The following is a 14,225-nucleotide window of genomic DNA, read 5'->3' as shown; positions in this document are numbered from 1 at the left end:
CCGCGAGCCCCGGCAGGAAGGGCAGCCCACCGAGCACCCAGCTTGTTCCGATCGCTTCCTCTTTCCAGCTGGTACCCAAAATGTGCACCTCTGCGAGGGCTACCTGGACCCTGCCGGGCTCCACCACGCCGGCTTCTACTGCCCACGCCTCACCGACCCCCCGACCCACGCCTACTGCTGCCTGCCTGCCGCCTCTCGCCGCTTCAAGTCCTGCTGCCCACGGCCTGAATTTGAGAGGCTCCGCGGCAATGCCTCGGCTTCTGCTCCGCCAGCAGCGCCCCGGTGAGATGCCCTTGTGGGGGGACGGACGGGGCGGCGAGACGGGTGTTGGGGGGTCCCCCTCTGCCCCTCTCCCTCCCGCCCTTCCGTCTGAGCCCGCTTTCCCTCCACAGGAGCCCGCTGGTGCCGCTGCTAGGCGTGGGGCTCTACGGCTGCCTCGTCCTGGCCCTCATGACAGTCGACTTCCTTCACTTCTACCGCCTCCACCAGCGCAGCTTCCACCGCCTCCTCCACCGACGAATCCTCGGGAGGTGCCCCTGCAAGAAACAGGAAGCCGGCAAGAAGGCACGCGGGGCGGGGCGGGGCGGGGTGGAGCAGCTCCGCTCGCGGTCCGCCCGGTCTCTTCTCCGCTGGGCGCTCCAAGAGAGGCGCTGCCAGCACGTGGGTCGGCTAGGGAGCGGCTGTCGCGCTCGCGTGACGTCACTAGAGCGCGCCATGGAGGAGACGGCGGTGAGTGGGGTGGGCCGTGGGAGCCCAGCTGACCCCCCAAACCGAATCGCTCATCCACCCCCGCCCCTCTTATCTCCGCAGGTCTCGGAGCTCCGCCGGGAGGGCAACGAGCTCTTCCAGACAGGCCGCTATGAGGAGGCGCTGGCCGCCTACACCCGGGCCCTCAGCCTCTGCCCTGGGGATGGCGAGGAGCCCGACTCGCACCGCGCTGTCCTCCACCGCAACCGCGCCGCCTGCCACCTCAAGCTGGTGAGGGGGGAAGGGGGGTGGAGCGGGAGGGTTGCCTGAGTTACGGGAGCCCCCCAAGGGGCATTGCCAGCCTGCCGCTCACTTCTGCAGGAGGAGGAAAGCTGGACACTCTTGGGGAAATTTTAAGTGATTATTCCCACGTGTCTTTTGTTCTCAAAGCTCTCAAGTGAACGTAGCACACATCAGAAGGTAGGGTTGTGTGTGTCAGTTTCCCCCTAAATGGCCACAGAGCTTCCCTGTGCCCCCCGTGTCACCGTTTCTGTGCATTTCTCATTCTAACTGTGCTGAGCCCCTTCTCACCCTACTGCTTCTTAGAAGCTGAGATGCCTTTATGCACAGTCAAGGGGAGCCCTCGGGCATGGCTGTCTGGCTATGAGGTACCAGGAAGACAGAGGCCATATAGTGAGAGGCCAGCCTGATCCCTTGCCACCGCCTCCTCCTGTAACCTCGAGAATTTAGGATTTGACAGATGTCCCCCAGAAAGATAGTCAGGGCTGTCATTTTCAGCCTGAGCTCCTCTTGATTATTTCTGGGGAGGGGCAGGAGGTGCTCCCCCTCTTCTCCCCTCACTTCCCACCCCCGTTATGTCTCCTTTCACCAGTGCCTCTCTGGCATTCTGCTTCTTTTGCAGGAGGACTATGTCCAGGCAGAACTGGATGCTTCTAAAGGTGAGCTGCAAGGGGTGGGGTGGGGTGGGGGACTACTCTCCTTCCAAAGTCTCTTTCTCTGCAGAAGCCTCTTTGCTGCCTCTTAATACTTTCTTGCCTGTTCACAGCCATAGAAGCCGATGGGCATGACGTGAAGAGCCTCTTCCGGCGCAGCCAAGCCCTGCAGAAACTGGGCCGCCTCGACCAGGCCCTCCTGGACCTGCAAAGGTGTGTGAGCCTGGAGCCCAAGAACAAGGCCTTCCAGGAGGCTCTGCGCAACCTTGGCAGCAGCATGCATGAGAAGGTAGGAGAAGCATTGGGGGAATAGGGGCATTGCCAGGATAGGTGCCTCCCTTGTGGGGCAGCCTAGCTCTCCACCCAGGAAAGATTCTGGGCTTCAGGTATGTACTGGGCTTCTGAAGTATGACTGCGGGGTTTCTCACCAACTGCCTGTTTGCCTCAGATGACAGTCATGTCCCGCACAGACTCCAAAGTGGAGCAGATGTTTAAGTTGCTGCTGGACCCTGAAGAAAAAGATCTGGACAAGAAACAAAAGGTACCCCTCTAACCAGCAAGCAAGTGGGAGGTGTGATGTGCCCTGATGAAGAGCAACTTTGGGGGTGCTGCAACTGTACATATATGGGATGCAGTTGTGGAATTAGGCAGTCTTCAATTCTGTTTTCTATTTCAAAATACAAGTTTTGCATTTCCAAAGTTGCCTATAGGCAAAAGCCAGAGAGCTTTTGATTCTGATGCCTCGATCAGGATACCTGAGGGAGGAAGGGAGGAGGATTTTGAGTCATTGTACTGTAACTTCCTTTTCCGTGACTGACAAAACCAGAATATATTAGGGTGGTGCTTATTTTAATACTATCAGTCTCAGTCTAGAGTGATTCATTCTGTCTCATGGGATTTGTATACCGCCCTTCATCCAACAATCACAGGGTGGTTCATAACATAAAATGATGGTAGTTACAGTGCGGCAGCACTTGGAGGGACTCTGCAAGCTTCCCAGCTCTGCCCAAGGAAGAGATCCCCACCCCCATGACTCTTAGAGAAGCAAGGACAATGGAATTATGGGACAGAATCTCCAAAGCTCTACAGCCCTAAGTTTTGGCTGTGCCCCTCCATCAGCTGTGTGGACTGATGGGGAGCAGATAAAGTTGGAGCCCCTTTGTCTAGTTAACTTGCTCTTCTCCTGTCCAGGCGGCTCAGAATTTGATAGTTTTGGCTCGCGAGGAGCCTGGTGCCGAGAAGATTTTCCAGAATGACGGGGTGCGCCTCCTGCTACAGCTGCTAGATACAGGTCGGACGGACACGGTATTAGCAGCTGTGCGAACCCTCACTGGCCTTTGCAGTGGGCATCGTTCTCGGGTATGTCCACTTTTTAAGATGAAAGCTGCTTCACTCTTTTGGGGGGGGAGGGGTAATAGGTTCAGTCCGTTTGCTGACAAATTATGCATAAAAAACTCTCCAAAACCTGTTGCTTCAATGGCATGCCACTTCTCCGAGGGTGTGTGTGCCTGGAACTTGTCCCTGACCTTGTACTGCATCTTTGAAATGCCTCAGGAAGTCAGAGGCAAACCAAGTGGCCTCTTCTGTCCCCCTCCAGCACAGAGCCAGGGAGGGGCTGCAGAGGCACTTGGGCTTTCTCTGCCTCTGCACCTGCTTATAGGTTGCAACCCCATCCACCTGGCAGGCACATAGTTGAGTTTTTGCCCATTTTTCAGCCTGGGGAAGGGGATGGATTCACCCCTCCCTCTCTGCTGCTTCAGTGTTGAGAGGAAACCTCGGGCTTCTTATTTGCTGGAGTCTGGCTTGTGGTGGAAGAGGGGGTTCAAAACCACCCCACAAGGGGGTCAGAAATTATATGCCAACAGGATCAAAGACCCGGTAGAAGCTGCCACCACCCTTTTGGGTTCCACCAGTAGCCCTGAACCAGGGGTAAAAAGGGACAATCCCCCTGCCGTTACCAGGCTACAGGTTCAGACAGAAATCACACTGGTAGGGTCAAATGGATAGGCACCAGTTTAGCTTTGCAGTCAGAACCACAAAACAAAGACAAAAGTTGTCTTTTCAAAGGTTTATTAAAAGAAAGAACAATAACTAAGAAAAGGTTACACAGTTCTCAAGAAAAAGGTTACAAGGAATAAAACAAAAATGGTGTACAATATGGCTAGCTAAGTTCTCATACTCACGTAATAGAACTTAGAAAATAAAGCAACATATCAACCCCTCTCCTGTAGGCAAGGCTTGACAGATGTCCGTGGCTGACAGGCAGATCCCAGACAATGGCTAAAAGCAAGGAAGCTAAGCAATTAACATTACAAATTGTTGCGTTCTTATCCCCAAATCCGTAAATGAGCCAATCAAATTAAAGGTTTAATTGTGGATTGACCAATGGCAAGGTGATAACCATTCATCTCCTAGCTGTCAGAAAACAAGGCAGCTGCTAGTTATTTACACTTCAAAGCAAATAGTAGAAGGAGACTCCCTCAGTTCCCAGACCCGTTGTTTACACATCTGGGGTTTATCATCACTATGATGTTGATAGCCTTTTAACTGACCCATACACATCCCTTTCACACAGCTAAAGCAGATCTTCCCATTAACATATAAATCAGGTATCCTCCTTCCCAGCTTTTACTGGCAGGGGCAGTTAAACTTACATAGTAACATTCCACTTAAGGGGCCCCAGCATATCCCAGAATGCTGCGGCTTGACCATTTTCCCAATATGCACCACGATTCAGAACCAAAGATATAATGTACAGATTCTCTAGTTCACTACATGGCTAACCACCAGTGATTCACCAAGAGTGCTCCCCAACAGTTCCTTGTCCAGTGACAAGTGGGGTACTGCAGGGTTCTGTCCTGGGCCTGGTGTTGTTCAGCCTCTTGGAATGGACACCCTCTAGGTAGTGGACTCTCCTTTATTGGAGGTGTTAAAGCAGGGTGTGGATGGCCACCTTTAGCTGTGATTTCTGCATTTCAGGGGGTTGAACTGGAATACCCATTGGGTCCCTTCCAACCCTACAATTCTATGATCACTTACCACAGGGGACGGGGGGCTAGCACGACTGTTGAATCCTCAAGTAATACATGCTGCAGGATAACCTAGATATTCCTCTAGTATTAAAAAACAACAACCCCTGAACTCTGTCTCCTTGGGTAAGTTTAGGGTCCCCAGAGTTCCTACTGACAAACCACAGTTGCATTTGTGGAGTTGCCTACTAGGCAGGTATCCAGCTCTGCTCTGAGCATTGTTGGGGAGGTAACTGGTTCTTGAGAGACAGGCCTGGATTCCTCCCCAAGTCTCAGTGGATGCTGCCCTTCTTTCAGACTGCAGTGATCCTGGCTGAGCTGGGGCCGCAGCGCCTCTTTGCTATCCTAGAGATGGAGGATGAGCAAGTCTCGCTGGCATCCTACAACCTGCTGCAGGTTATGTTTGATGCCCTCAAGGAGGGGCTGCAGAGGGACGTGCGTGGCAAGGAGGAAGCTGTGGTCTTGGGTGAGTCTGTTGGGTGCCTCCCTGCTGGGCTCAGCATCCACTTTGTGTCGTGCCAAGCTCATCTCTGTGCTGATGCTTTGGGTGGGGCTGGGCTGTGAATGCTGGCCCTGGAGCAGAGGCGGCTCAGACCTCCTCAACTCTGATTCTGCTCCTGTAGATACATCCAAAGAGCTGAAATTGCTCCTCAAGCAGCTGCTGGAAGCCCTGACACGGGAGAACATTTCCTCCTATGGCCGGGACAGCATCCTCAACCTGCTGATGAGTGTCGTGCCCCGGAAGTCGCTGAAGGACCCCAACAACTGCCTGACCCTCTGGGTCATTGACCAGGGTATGTCTAGCCCATTCCTGAGCCCTTCCTCTTCCTGGCCTGGGTCCCTCGCCAGCACCAGTGAGCATGTCTGTCCTCGCTAGGTCTCAAGCAGATCCTGGAGGTGGGGGGTACAGTGAGTCACAGTCCTGGGGGCCTGCGGGTGACGGAGAACACCAACATGAGCGCAGCCGTCCTCCTCAGCAAGCTCTACGGGGACCTGAAGTGCGATGGGGAGCGGGAGAATTTCCACCGGCTCTGCGAGGACTATGTCAGGTAGGCCTGTGACTGACTCGGGGGCCACCCCCTGCTGCTTCTGGTAGGGGTGCTGGGAAGGCATGGGGGGGGCAAATGAAGTAGTGCAGAAGTGGTGGGGAGTGATGCTCAGTGCTTAGTTGCTGACAGACATCGAAAGCATCACAACAACCCATCAGCTTGGCCAGAGACACCCAGTTACTGTAGTTCATGTACTGGTTGCTTCAATACTGGATTACTGCAGTGCGCTCTATATGGGGCTTCCCTTGCACTTGATCTGGAAGCTGAAGCTAGCGCAGAATGCTGCAGCTTGATTGCTGAAAGGAGCAAAAACTTGTCAGCATATAGCACCCATGCTCAGAGATCTGTACTGGTTGCTGATTTGCTACCAAGACAGGTTCAAAAGGTTACTATTAGTATGCAAAGCCCTTAATAATTTACCTGTGAGATTGCCCTAACCAGATATGCTCACTTGACCACTTCCATCTGCAGAATTGGCACTGTTCCAAGTGCCATATAATACCTGTTCTGCATTTATAAGAAATGGATCTTCTAGTGTGGTGATATCAGGCAGGCACCTTCATTCTACTCTTTTCGTTGTCTGATGAAAACATTTTTGTGTAGGCAAGCCTACCCATTTATTTAAACCACTGGTGTGTTTTTAGTTTATTGCTGGTTTTAATTTTTAGAATGTGTTTGTACTAATAATCTTACTGTTTTATTCTTTTTATAAACCACTTTGAGGTTTTCTACAATCACGTGATATATAGATGTTATGAAATAAATACATAATAGGGGGTGGGAGGAGACTTTTGCTGCCAGGAGATGCCTTGGTTGATCTCAGATTTGAGACTCCAGCCTTCTTTCTGGTGCAGAGTTTGGGGTTTCAGCTTTGGAATGTCTGTGGCAGCTTCCTGGCAGCTCCTGATGGGCCACCTTTCCTTCACCTCCCAGGGGCTGGTTCCAGGACCACGGCGTCCCTGGGAAATTGCGGGCCATCCAGACGGCCTCCTGTCTCCTGCAAGGCCCCTCTGAGGCTGGGAACAGGGTGCTGGAGCTGAGTGGTATCATGGAGAGCATTCTGGCCTTGTGCGCCTCGTCACGGGAGGCCGACCAGCTCGTGGCCGTGGAGGCCCTGATCCACGCTGCCGACAAGGCCAAGCGGGCCACCTTCATCACTGCCAATGGGGTGACACTACTCAAGGAGATCTATAAGCACAGCGAGCGCGACAGCATTCGCATCCGGGCCCTGGTGGTGAGCAAGAGGCAGCAGATCTTGGAGAGGGAGGGAGCCATTTTCTGGCTGCAACGGGACCCAACACTGTTCCTCCTCCATCTTCCCAGATTGAAGGAAGTTCAAGGGTCTGGTGGTAGCTGCGGCACATCACAGTTTCTCTTTCCAGGGCCTCTGCAAATTGGGCTCGGCGGGGGGCACAGATTTCAGCATGAAGCAGTTTGCGGAAGGCTCTACCCTGAAGCTGGCCAAGCAGTGCCGGAAGTGAGTGAGCGCTGCTTTCTTCCCCCATGTCCCAGGCGCTTTAGCCTCTTCTGTGCCACATGACTGCCTTTCCCTTTAGAAGGAGGTCAGGCTGCCTGCCCCCTTCTTCTCAAAATCTTGGGGGCTGGTGGGAGCTGACGGATGACAAGATCGAGTCCTTCTGGCGGCAGTGAAACAGACCATGCCCCACTGAAGTCTGGGGTGGTGGGGCTTCCTATGCTGCTTGCCCGCTAGGGCCTCAGCTGGTAGAGGCACTAGGGAGGGATCCTGATTCTCCTTCTGCTGCCTCCAGGTGGTTGTGCAATGAGGCCATCGATGCTGGCACCCGCTACTGGGCAGCTGAGGGACTGGCCTTCCTCTCCTTGGATGCGGATGTTAAGGAGGAGCTCATGGAGGACAAGGCTGCCCTGCAGGCTCTCTTCTGGCTGGCCAGGGTGAGGTCCTCTTCCAAGAGGGAGGGCAAAGTGGGTGGGTGGTGGTGTACCTGTGGGAGGAATGGGCAGCTGGGCATGTCCATAGGCTCTTTTTGCCTCTGCCTTGTTTCTGTTGAACTTCCCTTGCTTAGAATTAGCAACCCAGCTGTAGTATATGGTACCCAGTAATTTTTAGAATTGTAGAGTTGGAAGAAGTCCCAAGGGTCATCTAGTCCAACCCCTGTAATGCAGGAATTACAGCTGAAAATCCCTGACAGATGACCATACAGCCTCTGCTAAAAAAAAGTGTACACCTTCTGAGAGAGTCTGTTCCATTGTCAGACAACTACCATCAGAAGGTTCTTCCTAATGCTTAGTGGGAAACTTCTTTCTTGTCATTTGAATCCATTGGTTTGGGTTCCTACCACTGGAGCAGAAGAAAACCACTTTGCTCTGTCTTCTATGTTGTCAGAGTGATGGCCCTTCATATATTTGAAGATTTAAGATGTAAAATGCTGTTCTGTTACAAAATTTCCCGAGTCTCAGTGAAGTGTCTCCGCTGTAGCACTTCAGATCCATAGCTGGAGCTTCACATGATGAAATTATTCCCCTACTTCAACAGCACCCAAGAAGAAAATGAATGAGTGTTTTGGAGAACCCTTTGCAACAACACGCCTCTTCTCTGTGTGCAAAGATCTTGTTTGTGCAGAAGCATTTTGATTATATCTCCCCGCAGCGGGCTTTGTACAGCCCAGAGACATGCTGGTTGTCTCCAGGAGGACCAGCCCAGGGGGGTAGAGTTGGCCCACCTAGCCCCTTTAGGGCTTTCAAATCCAGACCAGGCTCTGAAGCAGGGGTTGGCAACTTCCGGCCTGTGGGCTGAACTTGGTCCACCATTTTGGGGAAGCCATGCCTGGCCACCTGATGTTAGGTGTGGGGGGGGGGGTAAGGGGGGGGGGCTTCAAAGGAATACTTGAGAGCTTAAAGGGGATTACTCCTTTGCTGAGGCAAGGCTTGTTCCCAGCCTCTCTTCAGCTGATCAGCCTTGCTCAAGTTGGTGGGAAAGTGGATTCCATTCAGGAAAAAACTGCTCCTCCCAGCACTGCTCTTTCAGCCTCCAGTTTCCAGAGGTTTCAAAAGCAGGGAAGGGCAGCTCCCAAAAAGCCTTTCACACAGTGCCATGCCGTGCTTTGAAGTTTGGGCAACTGAGGCTTTAAAGTGCAGCATCACCATTACATCTGGCGATTGACAGGTGGGTGGTCCCACCTACCTGCCCAACTCGGTTCGTCAGGGTGCAGATATATTAAGAGATCACTTCTGATCAGCTTCTGGTGTTCTATGGCTGGGCTGTCTTGTTCTGCATCAGCTGATGCTTCTGAATAGTACTCAAGGGAGGGCACAGTTTACTTTGCCTGGTAGTAGCCTAGTCTTGAGGTAACAAATGCACAAGTGGTGGTCCCTGGTCCCAAAAAATCATGAAGATCCTGACTGACCACTTTCTTCGGCTTCTTTGTCTTTGTTCCTGCTGCCAATCTGCTCCCCTCAGTCAGAAAACCGGAGCGTCCTCTTTGCGGTGGCCTCCACGCTGGTGAATTGCACCAGCAGCTACGACCAAGAGGAGCCTGACCCCCAGATGGTGGAGCTGGCCAAGTACGCCAAGCAACACATCCCTGAGAAGCACCCAAAGGTGAGAGTGGGGAGAGGAGTGCCCTGAGGGAGCCGATGGAAGCCTTCTAGCAGGCTGGGGTGTGTGTGGCTGGGCCTGCCTCCCCTGCCCACAGCAGGAATGGTTTTTCGGGTAATGGGGAGTTGAGGCTGGAGTGGGAAGCTTTTAGAAGTTTGTGATGCAAAGACCACAGTTCTTGTGTGAAATGCTGGTGGATGGAGCAAGGAGGGGAAGAGGAGGAGTAGGAGGTGGATAATAGGCATCTCACGGCCTGTACTCATCCTCTCTCTCCATCTCTTCCTGCCCAGGACAAGCCAGAGTTCGTGCGCCAACGTGTGAGGAAGCTGTTGGCCGCCGGTGTGGTGTCAGCGCTCACCTGCATGGTGAAGAGTGAAAGCCCCTCCCTGAGCCCCGCCTGCCGGGAGCTGATCTCCAGGTGAGGCCAGCAGGCCACAGGCCTTGACCCCTGCAGAGCTTTCATAGAATCATAGAAGGGAAGGGACCCAAAGGGTAATCACGCCCAACCCCATGCAATGCAGGTATCACCGTTAAAAAATCCCTGATGGGTGGCCATGCAATCCCGGCTTAAAAACCTCCAATAAATGAGCATCCACTTCCTTCCAAGGGAGTCCGTTCTGCTGTGAAAGAGGTCTTTAACGTCCCAAAGCTCTTAGTAATGTGTAGTCGGAATCTCCTTTCTTGTCATTTGAATCTGCTGTGGGGTGAGCTGGTTCTGGACCTTCCAACCCTTCCCAGGTTGGGGGAAAAGGTGACTTCATACCTCTGGCTGGCTTGCCCCAAACATCATTGATCATTGATCAAGCAGAAGCCAAACATGGCTGCTGGGAGCTGGTCTGCTCACATACCTCCAGACCTGCTACACAGGGGAGACATGCTGGCCTTCTTACCTGTGGGTTTCTGCTTAGCCAAAGAGCTCAAAAAATTCAGTCGAGCCAAAATGACATGTTCCTGTAATCTCAAGTTGCTGTGTGTGTGTGTGTGTAGAGAGAGAGAGAGTTCTGGGTCCCACATTCAGTGCCTGCTATTGTGTGCTTCAGGGTGTTCCTGGCTGTCGTAGAAGACCCTGAGGACCGAGGGGCTGTGGTGGCTGCTGGAGGCGGAAAGGTGAGCCACACACGTGCATACACACCCTCTCCTGTTTGGCTTTGCCCTGCAGCAGCACTGGGGCATCAAGGCTTTTTCACAGTCAAGCAGAATATGGATTTTATTCCACCACTAGGCACTCATCCCTCTGGCCCTGGAAGGCACTGAAATAGGGCAGACGAAGGCTGCGCAGGCCCTGGCTAAGATCACCATCACCACTGCCCCCGAGATGGCTTTTCCAGGCGAACGGGTCAGTGTGGAGTGAGGGCAGCATCACAGTAAGGCAGTGGATGGGGTCGGGTTCCCCTTTCCTCTCCCCACTGCCCTGAGCCTTTTCTCTATCCTCCTGCAGATCTACGAGGTGGTCCGGCCCCTGGTGGGCCTCCTGCACTTGAACCGCAGTGCGCTGCAGAATTTCGAGGGGCTGATGGCTCTCACCAACCTGGCGGGGACCAGTGAGCGGCTCCGGTAAGGCTGGACAGGCAGGCAAGCAGGCTGGCCATCTCCCTGGGTTCCAGCCATGTCCTCTGGGAGGGTTCCGTTCCTTGGAGGCAGGGACCGTTACCTTCTCCTGCTGGCTCCTCCTCCTGCAGGCAGAAGATTGTGAAGGAGAAAGCCGTGCCCATGATCGAGGGCTACATGTTTGAGGAGCACGAAATGATCCGCTTGGCAGCCACTGAGTGCATGTGCAACATGGCGCTGAGCCCAGAGGTGAGCGGGGGTCCTGAGCCACCTGGCTGTGCAGGGGCCTCGGGAGGGTTATCTCCACTCACATCTCTCTTTCGGGCAGGTTGGGGAGCTGTTCCTGGTGGAGGGCAGTGACCGGCTCAAGCTGCTGGTCCTGTACAGCGGGGAGGATGACGAGAGGCTCCAGCGGGCAGCTTCAGGGACGCTGGCCGTCTTGACCTCATTGCTGCCCCAGATCTGCTCCCGCATCCCTCAAGTGGTGAGTACCGCCTGGAGGGTGGGCTGAGCCCAGCAGCTGCCCACTGGGCACAGCAGGCCTTTGGAGTGTCTCCAGGAACTGGGTGGAGGCAGGGTTTCCTTCCTGCTTGCTAACTGACCTCTCACCCTCTTTCCCCAGACGACTCACTGGTTGGAGATCCTGCAGGCCCTGCTCCTCAGCCCTGGCACCGAGCTCCAGCACCGCGGGGTGGTGGTAGTGAGGAACATGGTGGCTGCTGACAAGGAGGTGGCCGAGAAGCTGATGGAGAGCGAGACAATGGAGATCCTGTCTGTTATGGCCAAGGCCAAGGCCAAGCCCCAGATTGCCCAAGTGGCTCAGGAGTGCCTGGCGCAGGCTGTGGCTTATGGCTTGATCAAGCCCAACCCTCCTGCAGCTGCTGAGGAGGAGGAGTGAGAGCTGGCCCCTCCCAACCTGCTTGGGCACACTGCACTGCCGCTGCTGCTGGGCACAGGCACCAGGGCACAGGAGGGAGGGGGCTTGGGGCTGCTGGGACCAGGGGAGTGAGCCACAGCGGTTGCCGCTGGCACCCTTCAGAGCCACAGGGACTCGTGCCACCATTTTGTGGCACAGAAGGCAGCTCCAGGGGCTGTTTTGCAGCCTCTTGGTGCTCTTAGCTGCCTCTCACCTGGAGGAGAGTCTTGCTAGGCTGCTGCTGCCACCCACCTTGGCAGTGCTGGTGGTGACGTGTGTTGGGCTCCCCAACTAACTCTAGGCTTGGGGTCACGGAGCTGCTTGTGCTGCATGGCTGCCTTTTTAAAATTTCCTGCTGCTGGAAGTCACAGCCTTCCTGTCTCTCTGGAGCTGCTTCTTCATGGTCTGAGGCTGCAGCTCCCAAGGCCTCCTCCCCTCCCTTGGGGTAGGAAGAAACTGCCTTACTGACAATCCATTCCTCTTGCCCTCTTTGGCAAACAGGACCACCGTTTATTGTAAGCAAAGATGATGTGGGAAAGAATGTAAACTGTATGAAGAGATTATGGGAAACTATACAGATGACTTTTTCGGTAAATCTGATTTCGTGTGTTTCTCAATATTGCATTGATCAAATGGGGAGGGAACTGAACTAGGCTGTACTGTATGTAAATTGGGAGAATGGGACCCATCACCATTTAGGGATATGTCTGACCTCCAGAGTGACTCAGGCAGAGGGAAAAGATGATCGGACCTCTTCCCACTTGGACCAACCTCCCTCCCACAACAAAGCCAGTGTCCTATGGTGTTACTAGGCCCAGAAGCGAAGGCTGAAGCCCCCTCCCTCCTGCTTTACATTAAACTCTTGCAAGCAACCACTCACTTGCCATGTACTAATAGGTGGCGTACTTTTGAGGGTTTTAAACTCTCCCTCCCCATTTTACTTTTAAAAACTAAGCAGGGGTGGGGCGGGGTTTTTGCAGGACATTCATAATCCAGGCCAGCTGCCTTTGCACTTTAAAACTGGGCCTGGAGCTGGTTCTAGGTCTCATGGCATGAACTGTCATTTGCAGGAAAGAGTAAGATACAATGGAACCTCAGGTTGCGGGCGTAATCCGTTACGGAAGCACGTCCGCAACCCGCATCCACATCCTGAAGCTCCGCGTCTGTGCATGTGCGAAGTGCAATTTAGCGCTTTGCGTGAGCTGCAAAACCAAGAAGTAACCCGTTCTGGTACTTCCTGGTTTCCCACAGTCCACAACCCGAAAACAGGTAACCTGAAGCGTCCATAACATGAGGTATGACTGTAAAGGCCTCATATCACCTCATGTGTTGGGGAAAGAGAAATTGAGATTTTAGTTTTCAACCCTTGAGAGAGCCATGAACCGATTTGATGTGGGTGCAACAGTGGGTGCTGTCAGGTTAAGTTTCTCAGGTGATCTGGAGGGTTTGCAATCCCACAGAGGTTTTTGAAACTGCAAAAGAATGAAGAGTCCTTCAAACTCCTTTGAGAAGAAAGCCACAGAAGTGCTGCTGGTTCTCTCCACTGGCTGTTTTCTTCACTAGCAATACCATCAGCATAGCTGGGCAAAGGTACTTCAGCCCCCGCCCCCTCTCCTGTCAAAGCAGCGCCTTTTGCCAGCCAGGGAAAGGGGACCTGGTTTCAGGCTTGCCCTGGTTTTCTGTGGTCCAGCTTCTCCACCAGCTGCTTGGCAGTAGTAGGGGCATCATAATAGTTCCTCTCTGCTCCTGGTTTGAATTATTTAGGATATTCTCTCCACAGCTTCATTCAAGGTAACACATGTAACACAAGCATCAAGCTGTTTCTCTGGTAAGGGGCAGGGAAGAAAAGCCTTGAGTAATTTTAAAAGCAGCGTTAATGTGCACTCTTATGCTTGCCTACTGAGCAGGAAGCCCAAGGGGACTTAACCCAGGTAATTATCGCAAGGACTGCAGCATTATGTTGAGGAGTTCCTTCTACTACCACTGTCTCTCTCAGCTTCATTGTACTGGGGTGGGGGTGGGGGGAGAGGCAGCTCCTGTGTGCCTGCTCAGAAGTATCCCACTGAGCTGCATGGGACTTGCTCTTGGGGCAAGCTGGGTTGCTTGTAGCTTATGACAGATGTGAAGGAACAACCATTACCTACTAAGAAGCACTATAAGTCCAGTACTGCCCCAGTTCACTGCCTCGGGCACCTACGAGGCTAAGCTGTTCCTTGTTCCATGTCAAATTTGTGAATCTTTGGCAGAAGTAAGACGGTTCCTTCAGTTTAATTCTATTAAAAGTTGTCATCATGGTATCTTGTGCCCAGGGCGTTCCACAAGTTAGCTGGAAGACATATCCCAAAAGCTCATTTTCTGACTTGTCCTGCATTCTGAATATTGGAGGAGAAACAACTATACTTTGCAGGATGATGTTAAAACCTATGCTTGCCTGTCTATATCTGAGGCCTCAGCCTACATCAAATGCTG

At 53.3% G+C, this 14,225-nt stretch overlaps 1 protein-coding gene across 2 annotated transcripts; it reads left to right on the top strand.

Annotated features, from left to right (window-relative positions):
- Positions 1-396: 396 nt before the first annotated feature.
- Positions 397-12,367, top strand: UNC45A (unc-45 myosin chaperone A). Of its 2 annotated transcripts, none has more exons than XM_033166908.1 (20): positions 397-564; positions 811-978; positions 1,610-1,646; positions 1,754-1,929; positions 2,089-2,181; positions 2,832-2,999; positions 4,967-5,135; positions 5,293-5,463; positions 5,547-5,718; positions 6,652-6,952; positions 7,101-7,195; positions 7,488-7,629; positions 9,155-9,295; positions 9,583-9,710; positions 10,333-10,399; positions 10,515-10,628; positions 10,731-10,846; positions 10,972-11,089; positions 11,169-11,324; positions 11,463-12,367. In XM_033166908.1, exons 1-20 carry the CDS (start codon positions 451-453, stop codon positions 11,736-11,738), a joined length of 2,922 nt encoding a protein of 973 aa, XP_033022799.1. In that variant the 5' UTR covers positions 397-450; the 3' UTR covers positions 11,739-12,367. The 2 variants fall into 2 exon arrangements, with proteins under 2 accessions (XP_033022799.1, XP_033022800.1); XM_033166909.1 differs by lacking the exon at positions 397-564 and adding an exon at positions 626-729.
- The last annotated feature ends 1,858 nt before the right edge of the window (positions 12,368-14,225 follow it).

The sequence above is a fragment of the Lacerta agilis genome, chromosome 13, assembly GCF_009819535.1.
Source record: "Lacerta agilis isolate rLacAgi1 chromosome 13, rLacAgi1.pri, whole genome shotgun sequence".
NCBI classification, from domain to species: domain Eukaryota; kingdom Metazoa; phylum Chordata; class Lepidosauria; order Squamata; family Lacertidae; genus Lacerta; species Lacerta agilis.
Note: the sequence above shows the minus strand (reverse complement) of the source record. Positions and strands in the feature narration are given on the sequence as shown.